The sequence below is a fragment of the Plasmodium falciparum genome, assembly GCF_000002765.6.
Source record: "Plasmodium falciparum 3D7 genome assembly, chromosome: 10".
Lineage (NCBI taxonomy): Eukaryota > Apicomplexa > Aconoidasida > Haemosporida > Plasmodiidae > Plasmodium > Plasmodium falciparum.
Genome location: NC_037281.1, coordinates 1582327 through 1607903, shown reverse-complemented (window position 1 = coordinate 1607903; position 25577 = coordinate 1582327). Strand labels below are relative to the sequence as shown.

At 20.7% G+C, this 25577-nt stretch overlaps 6 protein-coding genes and 2 pseudogenes across 6 annotated transcripts, besides 2 other annotated features; 3 read left to right on the top strand and 5 right to left on the bottom strand.

Annotated features, from left to right (window-relative positions):
- Window positions 1-950: 950 nt before the first annotated feature.
- Window positions 951-1974, bottom strand: PF3D7_1040200 (stevor; the record flags this gene model as incomplete). The annotated part of the gene is made up of 2 exons (XM_001347643.1): window positions 951-1799; window positions 1906-1974. 2 exons carry the CDS (start codon window positions 1972-1974, stop codon window positions 951-953), a joined length of 918 nt encoding a protein of 305 aa, XP_001347679.1.
- A 1940-nt stretch (window positions 1975-3914) lies between these two features.
- On the bottom strand, window positions 3915-4969 carry PF3D7_1040100 (rifin; the record flags this gene model as incomplete). Its single annotated transcript, XM_001347642.1, has 2 exons — window positions 3915-4775; window positions 4901-4969. The coding sequence occupies 2 exons, from the start codon at window positions 4967-4969 to the stop codon at window positions 3915-3917; spliced, it is 930 nt and encodes a 309-aa protein (XP_001347678.1).
- A 1857-nt stretch (window positions 4970-6826) lies between these two features.
- On the bottom strand, window positions 6827-8004 carry PF3D7_1040000 (rifin; the record flags this gene model as incomplete). Its single annotated transcript, XM_001347641.1, has 2 exons — window positions 6827-7834; window positions 7933-8004. 2 exons carry the CDS (start codon window positions 8002-8004, stop codon window positions 6827-6829), a joined length of 1080 nt encoding a protein of 359 aa, XP_001347677.1.
- A 2294-nt stretch (window positions 8005-10298) lies between these two features.
- Window positions 10299-11417, bottom strand: PF3D7_1039900 (exported protein family 4; the record flags this gene model as incomplete). Its single annotated transcript, XM_001347640.1, has 2 exons — window positions 10299-11156; window positions 11349-11417. The coding sequence occupies 2 exons, from the start codon at window positions 11415-11417 to the stop codon at window positions 10299-10301; spliced, it is 927 nt and encodes a 308-aa protein (XP_001347676.1).
- Window positions 11418-12626: 1209 nt separating this feature from the next.
- PF3D7_1039800 (exported protein family 3) lies at window positions 12627-13401 on the top strand (the record flags this gene model as incomplete). The annotated part of the gene is made up of 2 exons (XM_001347639.1): window positions 12627-12695; window positions 12778-13401. 2 exons carry the CDS (start codon window positions 12627-12629, stop codon window positions 13399-13401), a joined length of 693 nt encoding a protein of 230 aa, XP_001347675.1.
- Window positions 13402-15536: 2135 nt separating this feature from the next.
- PF3D7_1039700 (Pfmc-2TM Maurer's cleft two transmembrane protein) lies at window positions 15537-16326 on the top strand (the record flags this gene model as incomplete). The annotated part of the gene is made up of 2 exons (XM_001347638.2): window positions 15537-15605; window positions 15700-16326. The coding sequence occupies 2 exons, from the start codon at window positions 15537-15539 to the stop codon at window positions 16324-16326; spliced, it is 696 nt and encodes a 231-aa protein (XP_001347674.2).
- Window positions 16327-16930: 604 nt separating this feature from the next.
- PF3D7_1039600 lies at window positions 16931-17758 on the bottom strand (annotated as a pseudogene).
- Window positions 16931-17758: a sequence feature (exported protein family 1, pseudogene).
- A 1647-nt stretch (window positions 17759-19405) lies between these two features.
- Window positions 19406-20752, top strand: PF3D7_1039400 (annotated as a pseudogene).
- Window positions 19406-20752: a sequence feature (erythrocyte membrane protein 1 (PfEMP1), pseudogene).
- Window positions 20753-25577: the final 4825 nt, after the last annotated feature.

Genomic DNA, 25577 nt, shown 5'->3' with positions numbered 1-25577 from the left:
TACATTATAAATTGATATAAGAGAAGCATTATAAATATATATTATATGAATTTCATATATTTGATGTAATTTTTATAATTTCGACTCATAATGTATGATGTTTAAAAAATATATTTATGTATTTAAAAACATATGTTTTATGTAAAACGTTTATAATAAATAAAAATAAAATATATATATATATATATATATAATATCTTTTTTAATGATCACGTATTTGATTAAAATTAAAATATTCTATGAATATTCATTCATTTGCAAAATGAAAAAAATTGTTTAATTTGTTTTATCATTCATATTTCAAAATATATTAATATATATTTTGATAGAAAATATATTTCTGTGTGCAATGTTTAATCTTATTTTTCTTCTTTTGAATTATAAAATTATCGTCTATATTTTTATTTAGGTTAAAATAAAGATAAAATGAAAGTTAATTCTATAAGACCTTATATTTAAATAAAAAAAAAAATAAGTTCATTTTATTCTTTAAAAAATTATAAGATTTTATTTGATTTAGATATAAAGCAATATATTTAAAACATTTCTATGACATATAAATACGTTTTAATTATTAATAATAAGATTAATATTTATAATTGCCTTTGCATTTAATTGTAAAATATATGTTTAATATAAAAATTGAATAAATGGTTTTAAAATAAATGTTAGAATGTAATTGTGAGAAAAATAATAAAAAATTATATATTATTGTACATAAAATTTTGACATAAGCTTTATGTAATTATTTTTTAATTAGAAATGTAATAAATATATATTACATATAATAGTTGTCTCGCGCGATTTTATGTTTTGAATTAATGTCTATAAATATATTTTTTCATTGAGAAAATATTATTTTATAATATTATATTCGTAAAAAAAAAAAATTATTATAAAATATAATTTATATATACTTAAGTAACATCATATATATTCTAAAATTTCGATTACTTACATAAATGTTTCTTGCATTGATGTTTCAATGAATTTTTTCTTCTTCTATATAACCATATATATAATATTATAATCACAACAACTAATATAAGTAGAACTAAAGCTGCTATACCATAAGGTTCAAATGCGGCCATAGCAGGAGTTGAAATAATTCCAGCTAAATCAGAAGCATGAGTTGCACAAATTTCAGTGCCTGCTTGAAGAGCTGAAAAAACAGTTGAATTACCAGGTAAACTAAATATTGGAATAGAGGACAAACAAGTTTCATATGCTGCATACTCAGCAAGAGCACCTTTGGCAGCAGTTTTTGCAGCTGTCAAACCTAACATTGTTAAAAAGGCACTAATGACTGAACAAGAATATATACCACGGGTACATCTCCCTTTTAAGTGTTTTAAATACTTATCTCTTCCTTTTGTTTTTTCTAATTCTGCATTATTAATATCAGTACATCCACATGAAGATGAATCATCCGATTCGTCATCATCATTTGGGTACCTACCTGATTTTAACATAGCATGATTTTTGTCACCAAACACGTCTTCATATTTTTCCAATAAATCTTTTTCTATCGTTGACATAGGTTCTGCAGAATTTCCGCCTCTAATTTTGGTTCCGTTTTTTTCTACTACTTCTTTCAATTGTTTATATGGATCATGGGTTTTTTGGTATTTTTTTATTGCTTCATCGTTTAATTTATCAATTATTTCTTTGAGTTCTGGATCATTATGATAATGTGGATTATGATTTTGGGTTTGTGCTAATAATCTTGATTTTATCGTTGTTCCTTGCGTGTTGTTTTGTATGAGGCTTATGTTATAATGCTTATTTTGAGAATTTTCCTAAAAAAAAAAAAGATCATTAATGAATATGTACTGAAAATGTAATAATTGTTTTATTATATGTTTATGTTATGGTAATAATTATATATTTTTTCTTTTTACATACATAATGTGGTAATAATAAAGTATTAATTAAAAAGTTAAACAATATCATTTTAAGGTAATACATCTTCATTTTTAATTCAAAAAATAATATATTATATTTCAAATTGTATTAATCTAATTCATAAAAAATGATATGTTTTGTTTTCTAATATATATTTTATATAATATATTGATAAGCGGAAATTTTGTTGTAATTTTATAATATAATAAAATTATAGTTTCATCATACTTATAATTTAATTTATGACCATATTCATTTAATATTTAAAAAAAAAAAAAATTTAAATATATATAATTGTTTTTTTTTTATATTATATTATATTATTTTTATTTTATTTTTTTTTTTTTTAATTTTTCTTATAATAATTCTCTCATATATATATATTATAAATTTTTAATAAATAACAATATATTTTCCTTCAAATACATATATAAATGTGTATAACAATAATTGTTATGGGTGTAAACCATATATATATAATAATAGCTCTCATGATTTTTATCAAATAAATATCCTAAAATATATTCTAATATAATTACTATTGTGAAACTAACAACAATTTTTCTTGTAATTAATAAAAAATAATATTTATATTAAAAATAATATAATAAAATAGTTTTATATGTATTTTAATAAATATATTTTTGTTTTTTTGTTTGTTTCAGTTTTGTTGTTAAGCATTATCCTATATTATAAAATACTCTCTATTGTATCTCTTATTTTATTTTACTTAATTATGCAATAATCATTTATAAATAATAACATATAAATATATATGTATAATTAATAGGATATTAAAATGAAATATATATTAGCTTATTGCAAAATATAATTTAATAAATTAGAAATATATTATTATTACAAGAATACAATTTAAAAGCTTTTCAAATAATACAACATAATGAAGTACTGTATTTTATATTACTGTGTACAAATATAAATAATATTATTTTAATATATTTATAATTTGTATGTTGTAAAATTGTACATATATATTATATTTATATAATACGCAATGTCATATAATATTTTTACTGTGAATAAGTAATTAATAGTATGATTACATTATAATAGAAGTTTTTAAATATGTACTTTTTAAATATGAACTTATAGTAATTGCAAATATTCTATAATAAAAACAATAATAATAATAATAATTATAAGCGTTTTATAAAAATATATAAATAGAAACAATAAATTATATATATATTTATTTTAATATTTTACAAGTTATTAATATTTATATATTCTTTCAAATTTTCTATCATATTGATTATATGTATTAGAATAGTCAAATAAAAAGGTTATTATATAAATATAATTATTCTAATTCAATTATAATTATTATATATAATATATTGTTACTATTTTATAATAATAATTATTGTATGATTAAGTTAATTCATTATTATTATACTATAATGTGTTGATATATAGATATGTACATATTATATTTTTTTTAATATGTTTCCTGTAATAATATAATACATATTTCGTTTTATTTAAAGGGAAACAAATAAAAAAAAAAAAAAAGATAAAATAATTAACATAATATAATATATTTCACATGACATTTTAATTTAAAATAATAATAAATATTCATTATATATATTATAAATATAAAATGATAAAGATGAATGTTATTAACTAAAATTATATTTATTTATATTATATTAATATAATTATATTTTAAACAATATATTAATATAGGATTAATAATAGAATATATTCCATTATATATTATTTCTTATAAAGAATTTAAAAAATATATATTGAGAGGTTTTCTTAAATAGTGCATTATAAAAAAAATAAATATATATATTACACTCGTTTCACTAAAAAAAAAGAATAAATATAAATTAAATAATTTAATAATCAGATAAGAATTAACAAAAAAATAAGGAAAAAGAATATAATGTTATAAAAATTTAATAATAATTATATCCTTGTATTATAAATCTAAAATTCACAAAACATTAAATTGAATTTTATATCATGAAACCATATATTTATTTATTTAATAATTTTGTGTATTGTAGTTTTTTATTCATCTTTTTTTTTCTACGATAACGTAAAAATAAATATATGATTACCATAACCAAAACTATAATAAATATTGCAAGGACTGAGTAACCAATTGCACTGTACAAATGTGAACTTTCAGCATTTATCAAGGCTATTTTAGAATCTTCAGTAGTTTTAGCGATCTTAATACCTTCAGTTGTAGCCTGTAATACTTTTGGACCAAACCAAATTGGGGTGCCGCCTTGTCCTAATTGATTGCAAACTAATTCTGTTTCACCAATTTTTCCTACACACACTTCTTGTTTTGCTGCATAAATAGATGTAGTCAGAGCTTGCGGGCAACGGTATGTTTCTTTATTTATCATTCCTACTATATCAATACCAACCTTAAGAAAACTCTGAGTCATATCATGTAATTCTGAAACAACAGTAGCTATACCTGTCTCAATACTATTTTGAACAGCAGCTGCTGTTGCAGCTTTTGTCACCTCACTTACAGCAATTGCACCAAATATTCCAATACTTGCTCCAACGCCTCCTAACCCACACCCACACTTAAGACAAACTTTTTCCACTTTTTCATCTAATGATTTTTTGATTTTATCTTTCACAATAATTTGTTGTATATCTTTATCGCATTGTTCTTTACATTTTCGTCGTTTTTCTTGCATACGTTCTTCGTATTCTTCAAAACGTTGTGATGTTTGTCGCTCAAAATTTTCCTTCACAGATTTCATATCCGGATCATTATCATAATTTGACGTTTGCATGTCACATTCGCTTAACACTCGTGATGTATTAGTTGGTGTATGTGATTTGATGTATATTTTATTTTTATTATGCGCCTATGAAGAATGTAATATATATATATATATATATATATTTGCTTATAATTAGGTATATTTTATATATACACAAATAATAAAAGATAACATATATATATTATTATTGTAATTTTTTTCATTCATACATATGATGATGTTATCAATATATTTAATGAAAGTGAAAAAAATAATATTTCAGAGTAACGCATTTTCATATATATTGTAATACTTATATGTTTTTATTATTAATTGAATAATTAACTAATTAATATATAAAAATATAATGTGCTTTATTAAAAGAATTACATATGTTCAATATAAAATATTATTCGAGTTCTATAATATAATACAGAACTATTTTTCCATTATAAAAATATATTTTTTTAGTGCAACCATATTTTACTCTTTTATTCAAAACAAATAAAAAAAATTATTAACTAATATTTTAAAAAAAATAATATAATGAAACATTTCCATATTTTTTATAAATTATAATTTTAATTTCTAATAAAATATAATTTTATATCATACGATAATTGGAATAATATATTTTTTTTTTGTTCTTAAACATTTATATAACAACCATATTTACAAACAACTTGTATTTTTTTGTGTTATAAATTATATACCAATGTGTAGAGAAATAATTCTTAAAGGTGTACAATATGTATATAAGAACCTATTAGGATATATATATTAAATACATATTCCAATATATACATTGTATCATTTCAATTATATATAACAATTTACAACAAATATTGTGTATCATAATATATGATATGAAAAAAGCATTAAATTAATAGTAATTAATAATATAATTTTGTTATTTTCTTTTTTTTTTTTTTTTGTTCTAAAATTTAATGCATGTTATAAGTTTCCCTCTAATTCATCTAGGTTATCACTAACATTAATATTATTATTATGATTTTATATAAAAATATTTGGAAGTTTTTTAAAATATTTATTTATTATTAAAATAGTAAATAGCATAATTATGCAAAAAAAAAATATTCATATTTATTATTATTACAAAACAAGAATAAAAATAAAAAGAAAAATTATATATACTCTTAGATACAATATTCTATTTTTTTCGATAGTGCTTATATTATACAAATGTACTCTATTAACAATTTAGAGATTGTAACATTTTTACAATATATACTAATATATATATATTTTTTTAAATAGCAGTTGTAGTATATTTATAATTTATCGTACATTGTGTTAATATATTTTCCAAGAAAATAATTGATTACTATATATTTTAATAATTATATTATTATATATATTAAAAAAAAGTATCACGATGATATATATATTACGAAAAAAAAGGAATAATACATATTTATTTAATATCTAATTAGTAATCATAAAAAAAAAATTCATAATATTTATAAAAATGAATGCAATTCCTATAATGATAGTATTCATTAGAACAGAAAGAGGGAAAAAAGAAAAAGGAAAAGAAGTAGCGAAAAAGGAACAACGAAAATAGAGTACATTCAAATATTGTTGTAATAATTTAACCTTTATGTTACGAATATATTTTTCTCTATCTTAGAAAAAAACATTTTTTAACGATATCTGCAATAAATAACCAATGGATCCATTTCATAAATAAATGGATAATATTAAAATTGAATTTCGAAATTGTTGATGGATACTCAAGAATAATTATGTATTATAATATAATATATTTTATATTTGTATTATTTTATATATACATTTATAAAACAAACAATATAACGAATTTAAAAAATATATGTTATATTATATTCTTAAAAAAATAGATGTAATCATATATTTTTATAAGAAGTATTTAAAATAAATTAACAAATAAATTATTTATTAAACAATAAAAGTCCTCAGAAAAAATTATAATAATAAATTAATAACTATCACTGGAACCAATAAATATATAGGATAGTAACAAAATAAGTTATAATTGAAACATAATAAATATAAGATAATATAATTATTAAAAATAATAATAAAAAACATTTTATATTAAATTAAATGTAATGTATACACAAAACTATCTATCAAGAATACCAAACACATTATATCTATTCTAATAATTTTATATATTGGAGTTTTCTCTTCATTTTTTTTTTTCTTCGATATCGTAAAATTAAATAAATAATTAAAAGTATAATAACTATAATTACTACTACAATAAAGCTAATTACCATGGGATTAGAAAAAATAGCTGATGTACTTGTTACCTCGCCAGTTTTTTCCGCTGTAAGCGCCTTAGTAGTTTCAGTAGTCATTTTCGCAGCAGCTTGACCAGCCTTTATTGCAGTGTTTTTCGCGTTTAATGATATAGCTGTAATATTATCAACCTTCCCTCCGAACATTGAACCATAATCGCAAAATAGTGTATCTTGGTAAGTAGTAGAAGACAAACACACTGTGTTATATTCTTGCACAAATTTTTCAACAAAAAACGTTGAATTATTAAACGTTTTTCCAGTAATAACTTCTGCTAATGTTTTACCATCTAAAAACTCTATATTGAATGCACCTTTTATTCCTTTAATGGCTACCCTAATACCTTCAGCAATACCGGCTTTAGCACCTTCAGCTATAGCCGCTTTTTCAGCAGCTCCAATAGCAACTTTTACCAACTCATATGCACCATAACCACATAATAAACCCAATTCTGGAACTGCACCACCCAACACACCTCCACACTTCAAACATGTTTTTTCTACTTTGTCCGCTACTGATTTATTGCAAACACAAGTTGGTATATCATCGGTAGATATATCAGTTTCCAATGTTGCTAACTGTTGTTTTAATTCTTTTTCTATTTTGTCTTTTAAAATAATATTTTTTATATCTCTATTACATTGTTCTTTGCATTTTTGTCTGTTTTTGTTCATACGTTCATTGTATTCTTCAAAACGTTGTGATGTTTGTCGATCAAAATCGTGCATTATTTCTTTCATTTCTGGGTCATCATCATACATGGAAGTATATAGTTCACATTCGCATAATGATCTATATGATTTTGTAGGTTCTATGTTTTTCATATGGGCTCTATTGTAATGGTTCATTTGGTTATTTACCTATAAAAAATGGTGATATATATATGTGATATTTAAATGTAGATTATTTTATATATATAAATATTATATTGTTATAAAAATATTTATTAGATCCATACCTGCGATGATGATAATAACAATATAATTAATGTAAAAGAAAATAATAATATGTTATAGCAGTGGACTTTCATTTTTATTGTTATTCTTATATTATTTTATGATTATACATATAATTAATTTAAAATATAATACCTTATTTTATTTTGTAAATAAATTAATTATGCTTAAACTAAAATTTTTATATAGCCTTATAATATAATACACGATTATTTTCCCTTTATGTAAATATATATTTTTTTATTGGATCCATATTTGCTTTTTTATTTAGAACACAAAAAAAAAAAAAATAATAAAATAATTAATTAAATTTAAAAAAAAAATAATATAATAAAACATTTCAATATTATTTATAATTTTGAATTTGTATTTCTAATGAAATATAATCTTATATCATATCATAAATTGTAATAATAATTGTTTTTCTTTTTTACTTTTTATTTTTATACATGTTAATAACAAGTAAATGTGTAGTTACAAAAAAAAACATGTTTATATTTACTTTTTAAATTATATGAAAATGTGTACAGTAATATTTGTAAAAGATGTAAAATACATATATTAGAACTTATTATAACATATATGCAGGTAATAAATATCCCAACAGAAACCTTGTATCATTACTATTATATAAAAAAATTAAATACAAACATATTATATCATAATATATGATATAAAAAAAAAAATTTAAATAATAGTAAAAAAAATAATTAAATTTGGTTATTTTCATAATTTTTTTTTTTTTTGTTCTAATATTTGTTGTACGTTTACGTTTCTCTCTAATTTATCTATGTTATTACTAAGATTAATATTATTACTTCTATTTTGTACAAATATATTACAAAGTATTTAAAAAATATATTTATTATTAAAATACAAAATATATGTAAAAATATATATATATATATATATATATTTATTTATTATTGTTAGAAAACAAAAAATTAAATAAAAATATTAAGAAAAAGAGAAATTACACAAACTATTACATACTATAATGCATTTTTTTCTTTAGTGTTTATGTTATTAAAATATATTTTTTTCATAATATATATTAAATCACGTCATATACTATTTTACAATTTATCTTATATTAATTGTATTATTACTTGTTCTAAAATTATAATTCTAAATATGTTATTTTAATAATTATATTATAATAATTGCTATTATAATAAATTACATATTATATTAAACAAGTAACACGATATTATTTATATACTATAAAAATACAAGGAATCGTTTATTTTTGTATTTTATACGTAATTAGAATATTTAAAAAAAAATAATAATGGAATACACATATTACATTATATGTTATATTTACATATAACATAGTAATGCATATTTTATAGTAAATTAGTTTGCAAAACCTTATAAATAATAATAAATATAATTTAAATAATCATCTTATACTTAATAAGCAATAATAAAATCCAATCATATATAAACTTAAGCAAGGAAATTTAAATGAGGTGTAACTTAATTTTCCTTTTTGGTTCTCATGAGAAATATGCAAGGGGGGAATAATACAATTTTTTTTTTTTTTTTACTCCTCAGTAACTTTATCATATTTTTGATTAACATATAAAGAATGAAATTATGACATATAATAATATATATATATATATATATTTATATATTTACATATTGTACAATATAAAAATAATTAATTTATAAACAATCTATAATATAATATTTTGACACAAATGTGTATGTATTTCTTATTTTATTTCAAAAAAATTATTAATATTAAATAATATAAATTTTTCAAAATATATATTTCATATTTATACTACTGTTTTTTTAAATAAAAATATATTTACTTAAAATGTTATTAGTATTCAAAAAAAATGACAATCATAAATAAAATATACACATGTTCATATAATAGATCTAATAAATGTTAATTATTATTTTATATTTCATTAATTAAAATAAAAAAAAAACAATTAAGTTCTACTATATAACAATGCTTATTTTATATTATTTATTTATTATTTGTTCTTTGGTTTACTATAAAAATATATTCTCCATACCATTTATATTAATCATAAATAATATGGATAATAATTATCTATTCATTGTAAATTTTACACTTTAAAAATTAAAAATATTACTTTAATTATATATGTATATATATTATACGTAGATATAAATATATGTATATATATAATTATAAAACAAGCAAAAAAAAAAATATTTCAACGGAATCATATATAAAACTTATAATATATTAAAATTTACAACAAACTTAGAACAACTTAATTTCCATTTTCCTATTTTTTTTTTTTCTTTGCTGTTAATTTGTTTTTTTTTAATAAAATTAAATAATTCCATATTCTAACAAAAATATATATATATATATTTATGTATCACTTTTATTTTCTGTTTTATCTTTACCCATCAATTTCCCTCTTGATGGCCACAACCACACAAGAAGACAAATAACAATTATAATGCTTAATAATATTATTCCTACAAAACTACTGAATGCTATAAATGAAGGAACAGCTGAAAAATAAATTGAAAAATTCATAACAGAAAATGTTCCGAATTGCAAAATACCTGCTAAAATCAATTGCCCTAGTGCAGCACCTGACAATGTACCTAAATATATTCCTAGACCCTTCCAAAAATTAGACCCTTTAAATATTATGCTATATAATGAATTTTTAATTTTTGCCATAGTACCAACTGAATTAATTGTTTCTATCTGTTTAAATATTTCTTTGTTTTCATTTTTCATTAAATCCTTGACAAAATTTTCTTTTATTTTTTGAACCATTTGATCGTCATTTATTTCGTTTTGATTTAATATTACATTCGAATTTATATCTTTACATATTATATTTTTTTCTTCCATCTGTGTATTACTTGAAATATTCTCAACTCCTTTATCATTTTTATTTTTATTTCGTATTCTTTCATTCGTCATATTTCGTTGTTTATTTATTTCTTCATTATTTAAATTTTTTAACACATTATTATTATTATTATTGTTGTTTTTTTTTTTTTTTTTATTTATTGATTTAATACACATAGGCTTTTGTCTTTCTTTTTTTCTTCCCTCTTCAGTATTTTTGTCTTTTAATAAAACACCAGATTTGTCTTTTTTCTCAAACGGTTCTTCAACCATATGTTGTAATAAGCATCTCTTACTTGAAAAAAAGTAAAAATGATATTTACAACAATTTATATGTTTCTTCCATTTTATATCACTATTCTATAATGAAAAAAGGTACACAGATAATATATTTTTTATCATTATTATAAAATTTTTAAGAAAAAAAAAAATAAAACAAATATATATATATATATATATATATATATATATACATTTATTTGTATGTATTTATGTATAATAACTATATTTTATATATATTTTTTTCTTTTTTTTTTTTTTTTTTTTTTTTACTTTATAAATGATTAAATATAAGCATATTACAATTCCAACATCTAATATTATTACATGAAAAAAATTCATAATAAATTATTTTTTATTATTTTAATAACACTTCATTTAAAATAAATTAATAGAACAAAAATAAAATGATTATGTAATCCATTAGATTTATCATTATATCCGTTACATAATTATAAATAAAAAATAAAATAATTAATAATTTATTCTTTTACAAAAACATAATACTATATATTTAACATACTTTTTTTTTTTTTTTTTTTTTTTTTTTTTTTTTTTTTTCTTTATATATTTCATTTTATTAAACTTTTTAACTTTAATCATATAATAAAAAATATGTAGCTATTTTTTTTAGGATCAAGTAATATTTTTTATTTTTTTATTATTATTTTTCTTTATCTTTTTCTTTTTTTTTTAATTAAAATTATTTTACAAAAACTAAAAAAAAATCCCAATAATTCTTACATATATAATAAAATTTTATGTTATATATATATATATATATATATATATATATATAAAGATATATTAGTACATGGTATTATATATTTTTGATGAATTATTCTTTTTACCTTTTTTTATTATAAAAAAATAATTATTATATATAACTATAAATATATATATATATATATATATATATATATATATATGTATATATATAATATATGTAGTATCATATATAAGTTCTTTAAGTATCTATCTCTAAGTGGCTTATTAAATTATTCATATAAATAAAATATATATATATATATTAGCTTTTATAAATTTATAAAGGCAAAAAAAAAAAAAAAAAAAAATATGGCATATATAATAAAAGATATATAATGTATTTTGTAATATAGAAAATAAACAGTCTAAAAAAAAAAAAAATAAAATATTTATAATAATACAATAATTAAAAAATTCATTTATTATAAAATATATTATTACATTAAAGTTAAGATTTTCTAATATTAAAAATAATGATGTAGATTTTATAATATATATAAATATATATTTATTTGTTTGTTTATTTATTTTAAAATAGTGATATAATATAAATATATTATAATTTTATATCATACAAACAATAAAAATAATTGTACAAGTCTAAAAAAAATTAAATCCTTTATCCATTTATATAATAATACAATTCAATATAACGCACTCTTATTTTATAAAGAAAACATATATATTTGTATATTTTTTCTTAACATATTTATATTTTATAAAATGATCACATTCATTTATCATTTTATATTAATTTAAAGGTATTAATTTATAATATACATAATGAACTACTTTCTGTCACTTTTTAATGTATCCTTATTTTTTCTCTTAATATTTAAATATTCATACAAGGTAATAAATAAATAAATAAATAAATAAATAAATAAATATTGATATATTAGTATTAATATATATTTTTTTCTTTCTCTCTCAGAATATAGTAAAAAAAGATCTACAAGATAAATTTAACAAATCCATAATAACAATAAATATAGCAAGTCGAATACTAACAGAAAATAATAAAAAATGGTATAAGAAATATATTTATACATCAATATTTAGTGGAAATAAAAATCCACAAAAAAGAGAAAGAAAAAATGAAGAGGAAAATCAAAAAGACAATACAAAAGTGGATAATGATAATAATATGGAAAATGAGATGGAAAATCATATAGATGATTCTATAGACGACCCTATGGATGATCTTATGAATGATAAATGGGAACATCATAATTCATTGGAAGATAGAATAAAAGAATACTATACATTAACAGACCCATCAGATGGCGAAGAAAATAATTCATTTTTTAAAAAACTTAAATTAATTATGAATATATTAGATGAAGTGCATTCTGATTTATTAATAAATAATAGTGTTACAGATGGAAGTATTTTTTCTCCCGAACTTGTACCTATAAGTGTTTTATCAACCATGACATTAGCCTGTCCACCTATAGGAACTGTCACTCTTCCTTATATTACTAACAGAATAAATTTTTTGAATAGATATGAAGGACAAAATATACACACAGAACATGATTTAAAAATATTTAAATGAAATATATATATATATATATATATATATATATATATATATATATATATATATGTGTATATATATGTATACTTTTTTGTGTGAATTTTTAACATATATATATTTATTTATTTATTCATTTGTTTAGCTTATATATTCCTACGATTAATATCATATAAATTAATGATATAATGTAGTATCATTAATCCAATTAAAAAAAATTATTTTTTTTTTTTTATTTTTATTTTACATGATCATAAAATATTACTTTCTCAAATATCATAGATTCTACTAAGGTTATTTTTATTGGGGCTCATGTTATATAGATATAAAATATTTACTATTAATTAATATTGTATCTATTTCGTTATTTTTTTTTTATAGGGATTACATATATTATAATTAATTATAATATGTGCATATCACTAAATATATTATATATATATAATATTTTATTAATATAATATTTGTTTAAAAAATTTATAATTGTATAATTAATTTTTCGACATAACACTTTTACAGTCATATATCAATAAAAAAAAATTACATGAAATAATAAAATTTGTTCTATCCTATAAATAAAAATAATATATATGTATATATGTGTAATTGTCATTTAAATAAATAAAAGTAAGAAAGAAAGAAAGAAATTATTTTATATATTTATTATATTATATAATTATATTTAGGTACAATTCATAGAATTAACCTAAACGTTACAACGTAATAATTTATCTACACGCATAATAAAGGATAAATAAATAAATATATATATATATATATATATATTATTTATTCAATAACATAATATTATATCCCAACATATATTTATACAATTTAATAAATAAATCAGCAATTGTTATATTTTATATGATTTTATACAAATTTTATATTTTTTTTTTTTTTCTTTTTTAATTTATATCTCATTATATATCTTATTAGGACACATACGTTTAATGTATTTTGGATCTTTGTTATGACTAATATAATAAAAAGTTCGTTTTTTTATTAATTATATATTTACATGTAATACAAAATTATATATATGTGTATTATTATTTATATTATTATACATGCTATATTTCTTTTACTATGTATATCGATACTAACCCAAATAATAATATAATATATATATATTTATGTGTCATAACATTTTTATATATATAATAAAAAATAAAAGAAATATGTACTATATAATATTATATTATATAGCATTGATCTATGAATTTATTCTTATATAACAATATTGTAAGTATAATTATACAGCATAATTACATGTTATAATAATAATAATATATATTATTCAAGTAATAGTACTAATAATAAACATACGTAATATAATTTTTATTTTTATTTTTTCCCTCTTTCCTTTTTTTAATTTAACACAATAGCTTATATTACTATAAAGATATATGTTTTCTCTTTTATTTTATATTTCTTGTATAAATTAACAATAAAAAAAAAAAATAAAATAAATATATAAATAATTAAATAAATAAATAAATATATATATATATATATATATATATAATAGTTGTGTTTTATTATAATATAACAACATAGTTGTTATTTTTAATATTATCTATGAATATTTTTTATAATTTATAGTAAAACGAAAAATAATAAGAATAACGCATGCACATATAATATAGAAATATACTTATGTATAATAGTTGTATAATAGGATAATAAATAACATATAATAATACAAATATATATATATATATATATATATATATTTATATTTATAATTATTTGTTATTATTTTTATTTATTTTTTTTTTAATTATTATTTTTTTTTTTATTTTTTTTTTTTAATTATTATTTTTTTTTTTATTTTTTTAATTATTATTTTTTTTTTTATTTTTTTTTTTTAATTATTATTATTTTTTTTTTTTTTTTCTTTAGAATCCAGCACTTTTTCATATATCACATACATGTAATAATATAGCATTACATGAAATTTATTATTTATAAAATTATAATTATTATTATTTTAATTTATATAATATACAAATATTTAAAAAAAAAAATCAATGATAAAAAGTATTTTTTTTATAATATTATTACATAATATACATAATTCAAAAGAATAGATAATATAAATAATTCACATCTATATATTAGAATACACTATAAAGAAATAATAATAATAAAATATGTTTCATTATATTTATAAAATATATATTTTTACCATAATACTATGTGCATCTAATCTATTTAATAACGTAATATATAATAATATTTTATATGTTTTATTCAAATATTTATTTATATATAAAATATACATATATATATAAGTGTGTGTGTATTTATTTATAGAATGTAGTAGAAATTGGAACATACAAATTATCATACCATAATGGAGGGATACAATTCAGAATGTTAGCACAAAAAAATGATAATAAAAAATCATTCGGAAATACCTTAACGAATATATTGTTTAAGGACAAAAAAAAAAAAAATCTTGATCCTCAAATTTCATCTCTAGTTAGTTTAGTAGATAATATGGATATAACTCAAGAAAAAAAAGATAAAATCAAAAATCTCTCATTAAAATATATAAATAGTAGAGATGTAAAAGAAAAAAATGAATCAATTAATGAACTTCAAAAATATAGTAATAACGAAGAATGTAAAGAACAAATGGATAATTATTTAATGCATCTTCGTATGCAAAATGATATAAAATGTTTAAAAAGAAAAAATTTGTGGAATAATATTTGGATTGTTTCAACGACCTTATCCTTAATCATTATATGCATAGCATTTGTATTTTATCTTGCAAGTACTCATGTTTCTTCTCAATTATATTACTTTGCATTTAGTCCTTTAATTTTTATTATCTATATAGTTGCTCGTTATTTTCCTGACATGAAAATAGGTTTTAAAAAATTAAAAACAAAATTGAACACATTTTTTCAAAACAAAAAGCAAATAACAAAATAAATATTTTGTTATTTATTTAATCTAATATTATGATATATAATGTAATTAATTTTTATACGTTTTTTTATTTATTTTCATTTATTATAAATATTATAAATTACTTATTCACCCATTTGTTATTTTTTTTTCTTAAGTTTATAATATAACTAGCCAATGTATCACATAATTTTTTTTTTTTTTTCTAAATAATAAAACAGCTAGATGGCTAGCCAAAATAAATAATTATAAATAAATAAATAAATAAATATATATATATATATATATATCTGTGAAAATACTTAAATTGTTATAAAAATGAAAAAAAAAAAATTATGATAAAAAAATAAATTGTTCACTTTTAAGTTTATATAAAAAAAAAACTTTTGTAAATATAAATTTAAAAGTAAAACATTTATATATATATATATGTGTGGGTGGTGGTGGGTGGGTGCTTCTATTATTATATTATGAAAAAATGTTATTTCTAATATTATTTAAAAAAATAACATATTCATTTATATGTACATTTTTCCTTTAATAAAATTTAATTTTTTTATTAATCCTTTATATATATATATATATATATATATAATCCCTTATATGTGTGTGTACATATAATATATCCTCAATTAACCTTCTGTAATATCATTTTACCCAATGATTGTAATCCTTTAGCTCTTTTAAACATCAAATTTGTATCTCCTTCTGCATTTTGTAATACTTTTTGTGCTGATCTTCTTACCGTTGTTTCAACATCACATAAAATAATTTTTAGAATATTCCTTAATATTTCTTCTAGTATTTCATTTTTTTCTTCCTCTAATAAATTTAATATATGTTCATAGTATAAATTATCAATAGCTCTATGTATATTATCCATACTATAGTCCATATTATTTTTTATATCATTCAATATATAATTATATGAGGAAACATATTATGCCTTCTTTATAAAAGGATAATAATTTTTTATTATATATATAAAACAACTTTTACATTGTCTCAAAACAATTGAATTTCTAATCATTCTCTCATTAGCTTCTTTTAAATATATATCTTTTTTATTTATACCAGAATTTGCTTTTTCTTCTAAAAAAATATTAGAAACATTCTCATATGTCCATCCTATAGATTCTAATATAAAATTAGAAAATGAAGACTTTAATAACATGCTAATTTCATTTTCCATTAACTTCTCCCATTCATCTTCATTATCTATATATAAATCTAATCTATCTTTTAATAATTCAGCTACTTCCTCTTCTCTTATATTTTGCCCTTCCATCATTTCTTTCATAATCATACCAACATAATAAAATATATCTTCAATAAAAATACTTTTCCCAAAAAATAATTTAACAAAAATAGGTACTTTGGTATTTTCAATATATTCATACATCATATCAGAGGTAAATATTAAATTAAAAAATATAAAAGGAACAATAATTATCATTTTATCTCATTCATCAAAATCACCGGAATCATATAATTTTCTTCTATTCTGATAACTCAATATTTTATATGTCTCATTTGTATTCTCAAATTTATTATGAAACACTAAATTATTACTTTATTCATCTTAGATAATATTTTAAAGATAAATTATAAAACTTTCTTTTAATTTCATTTATATCGAAATCTGGTTTTACATATAAAATTTCATAATAATTTTTTTTCATGTTTTTTTTTTTTTGTATTATCTAATTTTGATCATCCAAAATATCTTCATCTGAACTACTATGTATTTTATTATTGTTATTATAAGAAAGATATTATTCAAAAAATAATTATTTGTCTATAATATAAATTTAATACAAATAAATATATTACTTCAATTCACAATTATATTCCTTAAAAAACATATCATATTATATATTAAATTCTATATATATATTTATTCAATAAACCATTTTTTATTATAATTTTATTTCTTTTTTATTATAAATACCACCAATACAATCAAAAAAAAAATATAACATATTACGAATACATAAAATTACAAGTAGCATAAAAAAGGGATACAATATATAAAACATAACAAAAACGATATAGTACAAAAATTCACGAAATAAATTAAAGAAAAAGAAAATGAAAAAAGTTATAAAATGTTTTTATTTCAGTATAATAATACTCCTTTTTTCCACTTGTAATTTTTATTGTTGTTTTTTTTTTTTTTTGTGATTTTTTAACTTTAATTTATCTATATATATTACTTTTTATATATTTTTTAATATTTTCCTTGGTAAATATTAATGCTTAACTATTCTATGCTATTAATATAAAATTTTTCATTATTACATTAATAAAAAATATATTATATATGTATATTTGTATAATTCTTTTCCATTAGAATAAAAAACAAAAAAAAATTATTTTATTAAATTATCTACAACATGTACTACATATATATTTGTTTTAGGATAGATACATCATATGTATATATTTATATAATGATAGTATCTATCCTTTTATATTTTAATAACATAAATTATTTTTTTATAATACGTGTGTGATACAAATTTTTTTTTTTTTTTAGTATATTTTAGTCATACGTATTCTTTGAAAAAATATATTATTTATCAATTATTACACATGTATTCTAATATTTTTTTTTTTTGAATATCATAAAAAAGAAAAATGAACAAAAATTAATTCTTAATATTAGTACTATCACAAATAATACTTATATTGATACTACTATTAATACTAATGGTATTTTATTAGATATTTATATATTAATCTAAATAATATATATGTATATTTTATTGTTTTTCATAACTATGGAAAGATATATATTCATATATATAACATGCATATAATAAACATTCAAGCCTAAAAACAAAAAAGAAAATTATATAAAATTAATAATATTTATATATTAAAATGGCAAAACCTTACAAAAGAGGCACATATATAATATATTTCAAATGTTGTGGATAAATGGAAAAGTAAAAATGTAAGTGGATAAATACATATTTATATGAGTAGACGTAGAGATCATAAATTTATATTCTATAAAAATTGTTTTTATTTTTTTCAAATAACGCCACAAATAATATACATATATATATATTACTATATTTTGTTATACTACAAGAAAATGGCGAGAAGTAGTGCTGTTGGTACCCAAAAAACAGTGATGCAAATCGCAGAACAGTTTCAACAGGAGGAGAAGCAAAAAGCGAATGGTATTTTAGTGGTTTGACGGCTCAAGCTCACAAATGTCAGTACAACAAAGGGGGTCAAGGAAATGACCTATAAGTTAATATTTGCATCATTGACAAAGAAAAACATACGAATGATAAACGTGAATATGGTAAGGGTGATGATAAATATCATCGTCCATGTACTGGAAAAGGTACAGGTCAATAAAAAAGATTTGAAATAGGAACGCCATGGGAAACGAAGAAGGATGATGTAAATCAAAACCAACAAAATGTCCTATTACCTCCTCTCCGTCGTCATATGAGTACATCAAACATGGAGAATTTAAATGTAGATAGCGAGGGACTTAGCGGTAATCATGTGAGTGACTTATTATTAGATGATGTGTTGTTGACAGCAAAATATGAAGGAGAATACATAAAAAAATAATCTTAGTAATGATGTTTCAGGAATATGTACTGTTATGAAATATAGTTTTGCAGATCTTCGCGATATAATTAAAGGAACAGATTTGTGGGATCAAAACAAAGATGCAGAACGATTACAAGAAAATTTGAAAACCATATTTGGTAAAATTAAAGGTACAATTGGTGCCAAATATGCCCGTGATGATCCCCCATATACAAATTTACGTCAAAACTGGTGGGAAGTAATGAAATGTCGCATACCAGAATTACGTGCAGTACCAGATAAACAAGGTTACTTACGACATAAATTGGAATGTTCCTGAAAATATTAATAGTACTACTAATATTATGGGAAATCCAAAATATGTTTGAAATAATATATATACCGGAATTGACTTAATTAACAATTCACTAAGTACTAACCATAATGTTGATATTTATGATGAAGTTCTGAAACGAAAAGAAATGAATTATTTGGTACAAATCATACAAAAAATACGACTTTTAATAGTTTTTCCAAACAATCACATAGTGATCCTATAATGAACCAACTAAATCTATTTCATAAATGGCTAGATAGACATAGATATATATGTGAAAAGTGGAAACATAAAGAAGATATGTTAAATAAATTGAATGAAGAATGAACTATGGAAAATAATGAACATATATTTGATTTACCTCCATCAACTCTTGATGATATTCATAAAATTAATGATGAAACATATAATATGATAAGTACAAACAATATATATTATCAAGATCATAATAACAAAATTCCTCTTGATAATCTCGGATCAACAAATATCATATATAATGATATTACAACAATAACATTTTTCAAACAAAAAATTTACTCACAAATATATCTATAGATTTACATTTTGATGAAAATAATAAAATGTGGAAAACACTTATATAACAGATGATAATTATTTTCAAAATTTTCACAATTCTTGATTATATAAAAAATAATAATCATGAAAAGTATGAGGAAAATGATAATACATTAATTGATGATTAATACAATTATATTAATCCAAAAAGGAATATGTCTACATAATATATTAATAATAAATTAAAAAGAGTAACAAATTCCCATATCTAATATATAAATATATATATATATATATATATAACATATTTTATATTTATTTATTTTCTTTTTTTTTTCAATTTTTTTATTCTTTAATAGAAGTGTGATTTTTATTTTATTATTATTTTTTTTTAATCATTCCCTTTATATATTTTTATAATGTTAAAATATATACTTACGTTATATAAAAACAAAATATTTTAAATATTTCTTAATTATTTTGTATTATGAAATATTTACATAAAACATAATATATACAACAAAAAAATGTATATTATAATTAAAAAATATTTTTAATATAATTACATTATTATAATAATAAAATGAATACAATAATTTTAAGGTTTTTGTTTTATTATTTTTATTCTTAATATTAATTTTTACTATCATTGGCATATATTTATTTATCATATATTTATATACAGTACTATATTATAGACTTTAAGAACCAAATTGTAATTATACAATATTACTCATATATATATATCCTTATATTTTCCATTTCAATATCATATGTTTAATGTAATTTTCTTTTTACTTGTCAAAAAAAATAATAAATAAATAATATTTATTACCTATTGAAAAACAAAAATATAATATATGTATAATCATTATTTACTAAAGACCAAAAATATTTGAACAGGGGAAATTATTAATATATAGATAATATATCCTAATATAATATTAAGGAGTGTAAATAGTATTTTTTAATAGGTATTATTCTAAAATAGCAACAGTAAATTTTTTAATAATTATAATATATTACACTAATATATAATAAATACATAATCATTATTTTAAAGTTAATTTTTATCGTATGTTCTTATAATAATTCATTAATATTACACATAATATGAAACATATATATATATATTAATTTTAAAAAGGTATTTTACTTTTACATATTTTGCTAAGTGGATATTTTATTGACATACGTCATATTATTATACTTTGAAAAATGTAAATTTATTTTTTTATATAAAAAAAAAAAAAAAAAAATTATATGTACATTATGCGATTATTTAATATTATAATTGTATATAATTTATATTTTAATTAATCCATATAATAAATAAAAATTTATATGTAATAAATTAATGTTCTACTAATTTTATTATAAACATAATAAATAGATAAAATAAAATAAAAAAAATATTTTTTTTTTAATGGCAAAATAGGCACACACACATATACATATATATTTACATGTTTACTAAATATATATTATTAAGTCAATCAACGAATATCAATGAAGTTCCTTGATTATCTTTTGTTCACATGATAATTTGTGCAATCGTTAACTTAATAAATGTCCTCAAATGTATATAATTGTACTTATCCTTTTCATTTTTTAAATCACTTTTTGTAGAATTCTTCTTCCTTTTATAATTTTTATAATGTCCATGATTACATATTGCTTTCCATAAAATATCCTCACCTTGTATTATTGTTTCTGATATATTTTGATTATTTTTAATATTATTTGAATCAGTATTCGACTTTATATTTGTTCTCTCCTTATTATATTATATTATATTATATTACTATTATTATTATTATTATTATTACCTTATAAAAATATTTTTAAAATGTTATTTTTTTATTTTTTTTTTTTTTTGAAATATGTAAAATATTGATAACTTATAAGATAATCACAGGAAATATATAACTAACATATTATAATATTATAATATTATAATAAAAAAATTATATTTCCAAATGCTTAAAATTAAATAAATATATACATTTTCATATATATTTTTTAACCTTATTATATTTATATTGGTTAAAAATATATAATTTTTATTGTGTATTCAATAAAATAAATTTTATTTACACTTTTTCAATATACTTTTATTAGATTCTATTGAATAAAATAAAAACATAAAAATATGTGGTGGTATATATTCTATCACACATATTTCCATGAAAATATTTATTTTCTTAAATATATATATAAGAAATAAAATATTTTTTCTTAAGTAATTAAAAAAAAAAAACCTCAATCAAAAAAGATCAAATATTTCTAATCATATTATATTAGAACAATAAAATTATCAATAATTCAATATTCCAATATATATTAGCAATATTTAATATTATTATATAAAAGCTAATGTTTTGGGAATCCGTTTATGGCACAAATGAAATTTTCATATTGTACTATTAAAAATATATTTATTGTAGTAATGTCGTGTATAAGATTATATATGTACCTCACTTCCTTTATGTTCTTTAAAACCACACACCCCCCAACCCCCCTCGCCCCCCCCCCCTTCCCCCTCCCCCCGCCCACCTCCCGCCCCCCCACTTTCCCCCCCCCCCCCCCTCACCCTTCCTCAACCAACCCCCCAACCCGGCCCCTTTAAACTACAATTCCCCCTTTATTGCTCCTTAAAGAAACATATAAAGAGAGGGATATTTATAAAGCACCTCCTCCCCTTTATGTTCCTTAGAACAGATAAAGAGGTATCACAAGTACTTACCTCCTTTATGCTCCATAAAAGAACATACAAAGGAGGATTTTATTACCTCTCCCTCTTCAAGTTCCTTAGAAGAACATTTAAAGAGGGATATATTTAAAGCACCTCCTCCCCTTTATGTTCCTTAGAACAGATAAAGAGGTATCACAAGTACTTACCTCCTTTATGCTCCATAAAAGAACATACAAAGGAGGATTTTATTACCTCTCCCTCTTTATTGCTCCTTAGAAGAACATATAAAGAGGGATATTTATAAAGCACCTCCCCTCTTCACGTTCTTAGAAGAAGCATGTAAAGAGGAATCCTCAGTACCTCCCCCCCTATATTGCCCCTGGAAAAAACATATAGAAGGGGGAACTAATGTACCTCCTCCCCTTAATTGCTCCTTAGGAGAACATATAAAAAGGAATCTTAAGTACCATCCTTGTAGCTACTTGACACCATAGGTGATGTCCTTTGTAGGACATATACAAATCCTGGATCCTGTCCTCCAGACTTTTCTACCACTCGTAGAGTTTTCTGGGTACTGTGAACTGACCTCCAGACTGATCTCTACAATCCGTAGAGTTTCTGGGTACTGTGAACTGTCCTCCAGACTTTTCTACCACTCGTAGAGTTTCTGGGTACTGTGAACTGACCTCCAGACTTTTCTACCACTCGTAGAGTTTCTGGGTACTGTGAACTGACCTCCAGACTTTTCTACCACTCGTAGAGTTTCTGGGTACTGTGAACTGACCTCCAGACTGATCTCTACAATCCGTAGAGTTACTGGGTACTGTGAACTGACCTCCAGACTGATCTCTACAATCCGTAGAGTTACTGGGTACTGTGAACTGACCTCCAGACTGATCTCTACAATCCGTAGATTTCCTGGGTACTGTGTACTGTCCTCTCGACAGATCTCTACAATCCGTAGATTTCCTGGGTACTGTGAACTGACCTCCAGACTGATCTCTACAATCCGTAGAGTTTCTGGGTACTGTGAACTGTCCTCCAGACTTTTCTACCACTCGTAGAGTTTCTGGGTACTGTGAACTGACCTCCAGACTTTTCTACCACTCGTAGAGTTTCTGGGTACTGTGAACTGACCTCCAGACTTTTCTACCACTCGTAGAGTTTCTGGGTACTGTGAACTGACCTCCAGACTTTTCTACCACTCGTAGAGTTTCTGGGTACTGTGAACTGACCTCCAGACTTTTCTACCACTCGTAGAGTTTCTGGGTACTGTGAACTGACCTCCAGCCTCCTCTCTACAATCCGTAGAGTTACTGGGTACTGTGAACTGTCCTCTCGACAGATCTCTACAATCCGTAGATTTCCTGGGTACTGTGTACTGTCCTCCTGACTGCTCTCTACAATCCGTAGAGTTACTGGGTACTGTGAACTGTCCTCTCGACAGATCTCTACAATCCGTAGATTTCCTGGGTACTGTGTACTGTCCTCTCGACAGATCTCTACAATCCGTAGATTTCCTGGGTACTGTGAACTGACCTCCAGACTGCTCTCTACAATCCGTAGAGTTACTGAGTACTGTGAACTGTCCTCTCGACAGATCTCTACAATCCGTAGATTTCCTGGGTACTGTGTACTGTCCTCCCGACTGATCTCTACAATCCGTACAGTTACTGGGTACTGTGAACTGACCTCCAGCCTACTCTCTACAATCCGTACAGCTACCAGATACTGTGTACATTTCTCCAGACTACTCTCTACGACTCGTACAGCTACCAGATACTATGTACTCTTCTCCAGACTACACTCTACCATTCGTAGGGTTATCAGATACTATGTACTTTTCTCCAGACTACACTCTACGACTCGTACAGCTACCAGGTACTATGTACTCTTCTCCAGACTACTCTCTACCATTCGTAGGGTTATCAGATACTATGTACTTTTCTCCAGACTACACTCTACGACTCATACAGCTACCAGGTACTATGTACTTTTCTCCAGACTACACTCTACGACTCGTACAGCTACCAGATACTATGTACTTTTCTCCAGACTACTCTCTACCATTCGTAGGGTTATCAGATACTATGTACTTTTCTCCAGACTACACTCTACGACTCATACAGCTACCAGGTACTATGTACGTTTCTCCAGACTACACTCTAC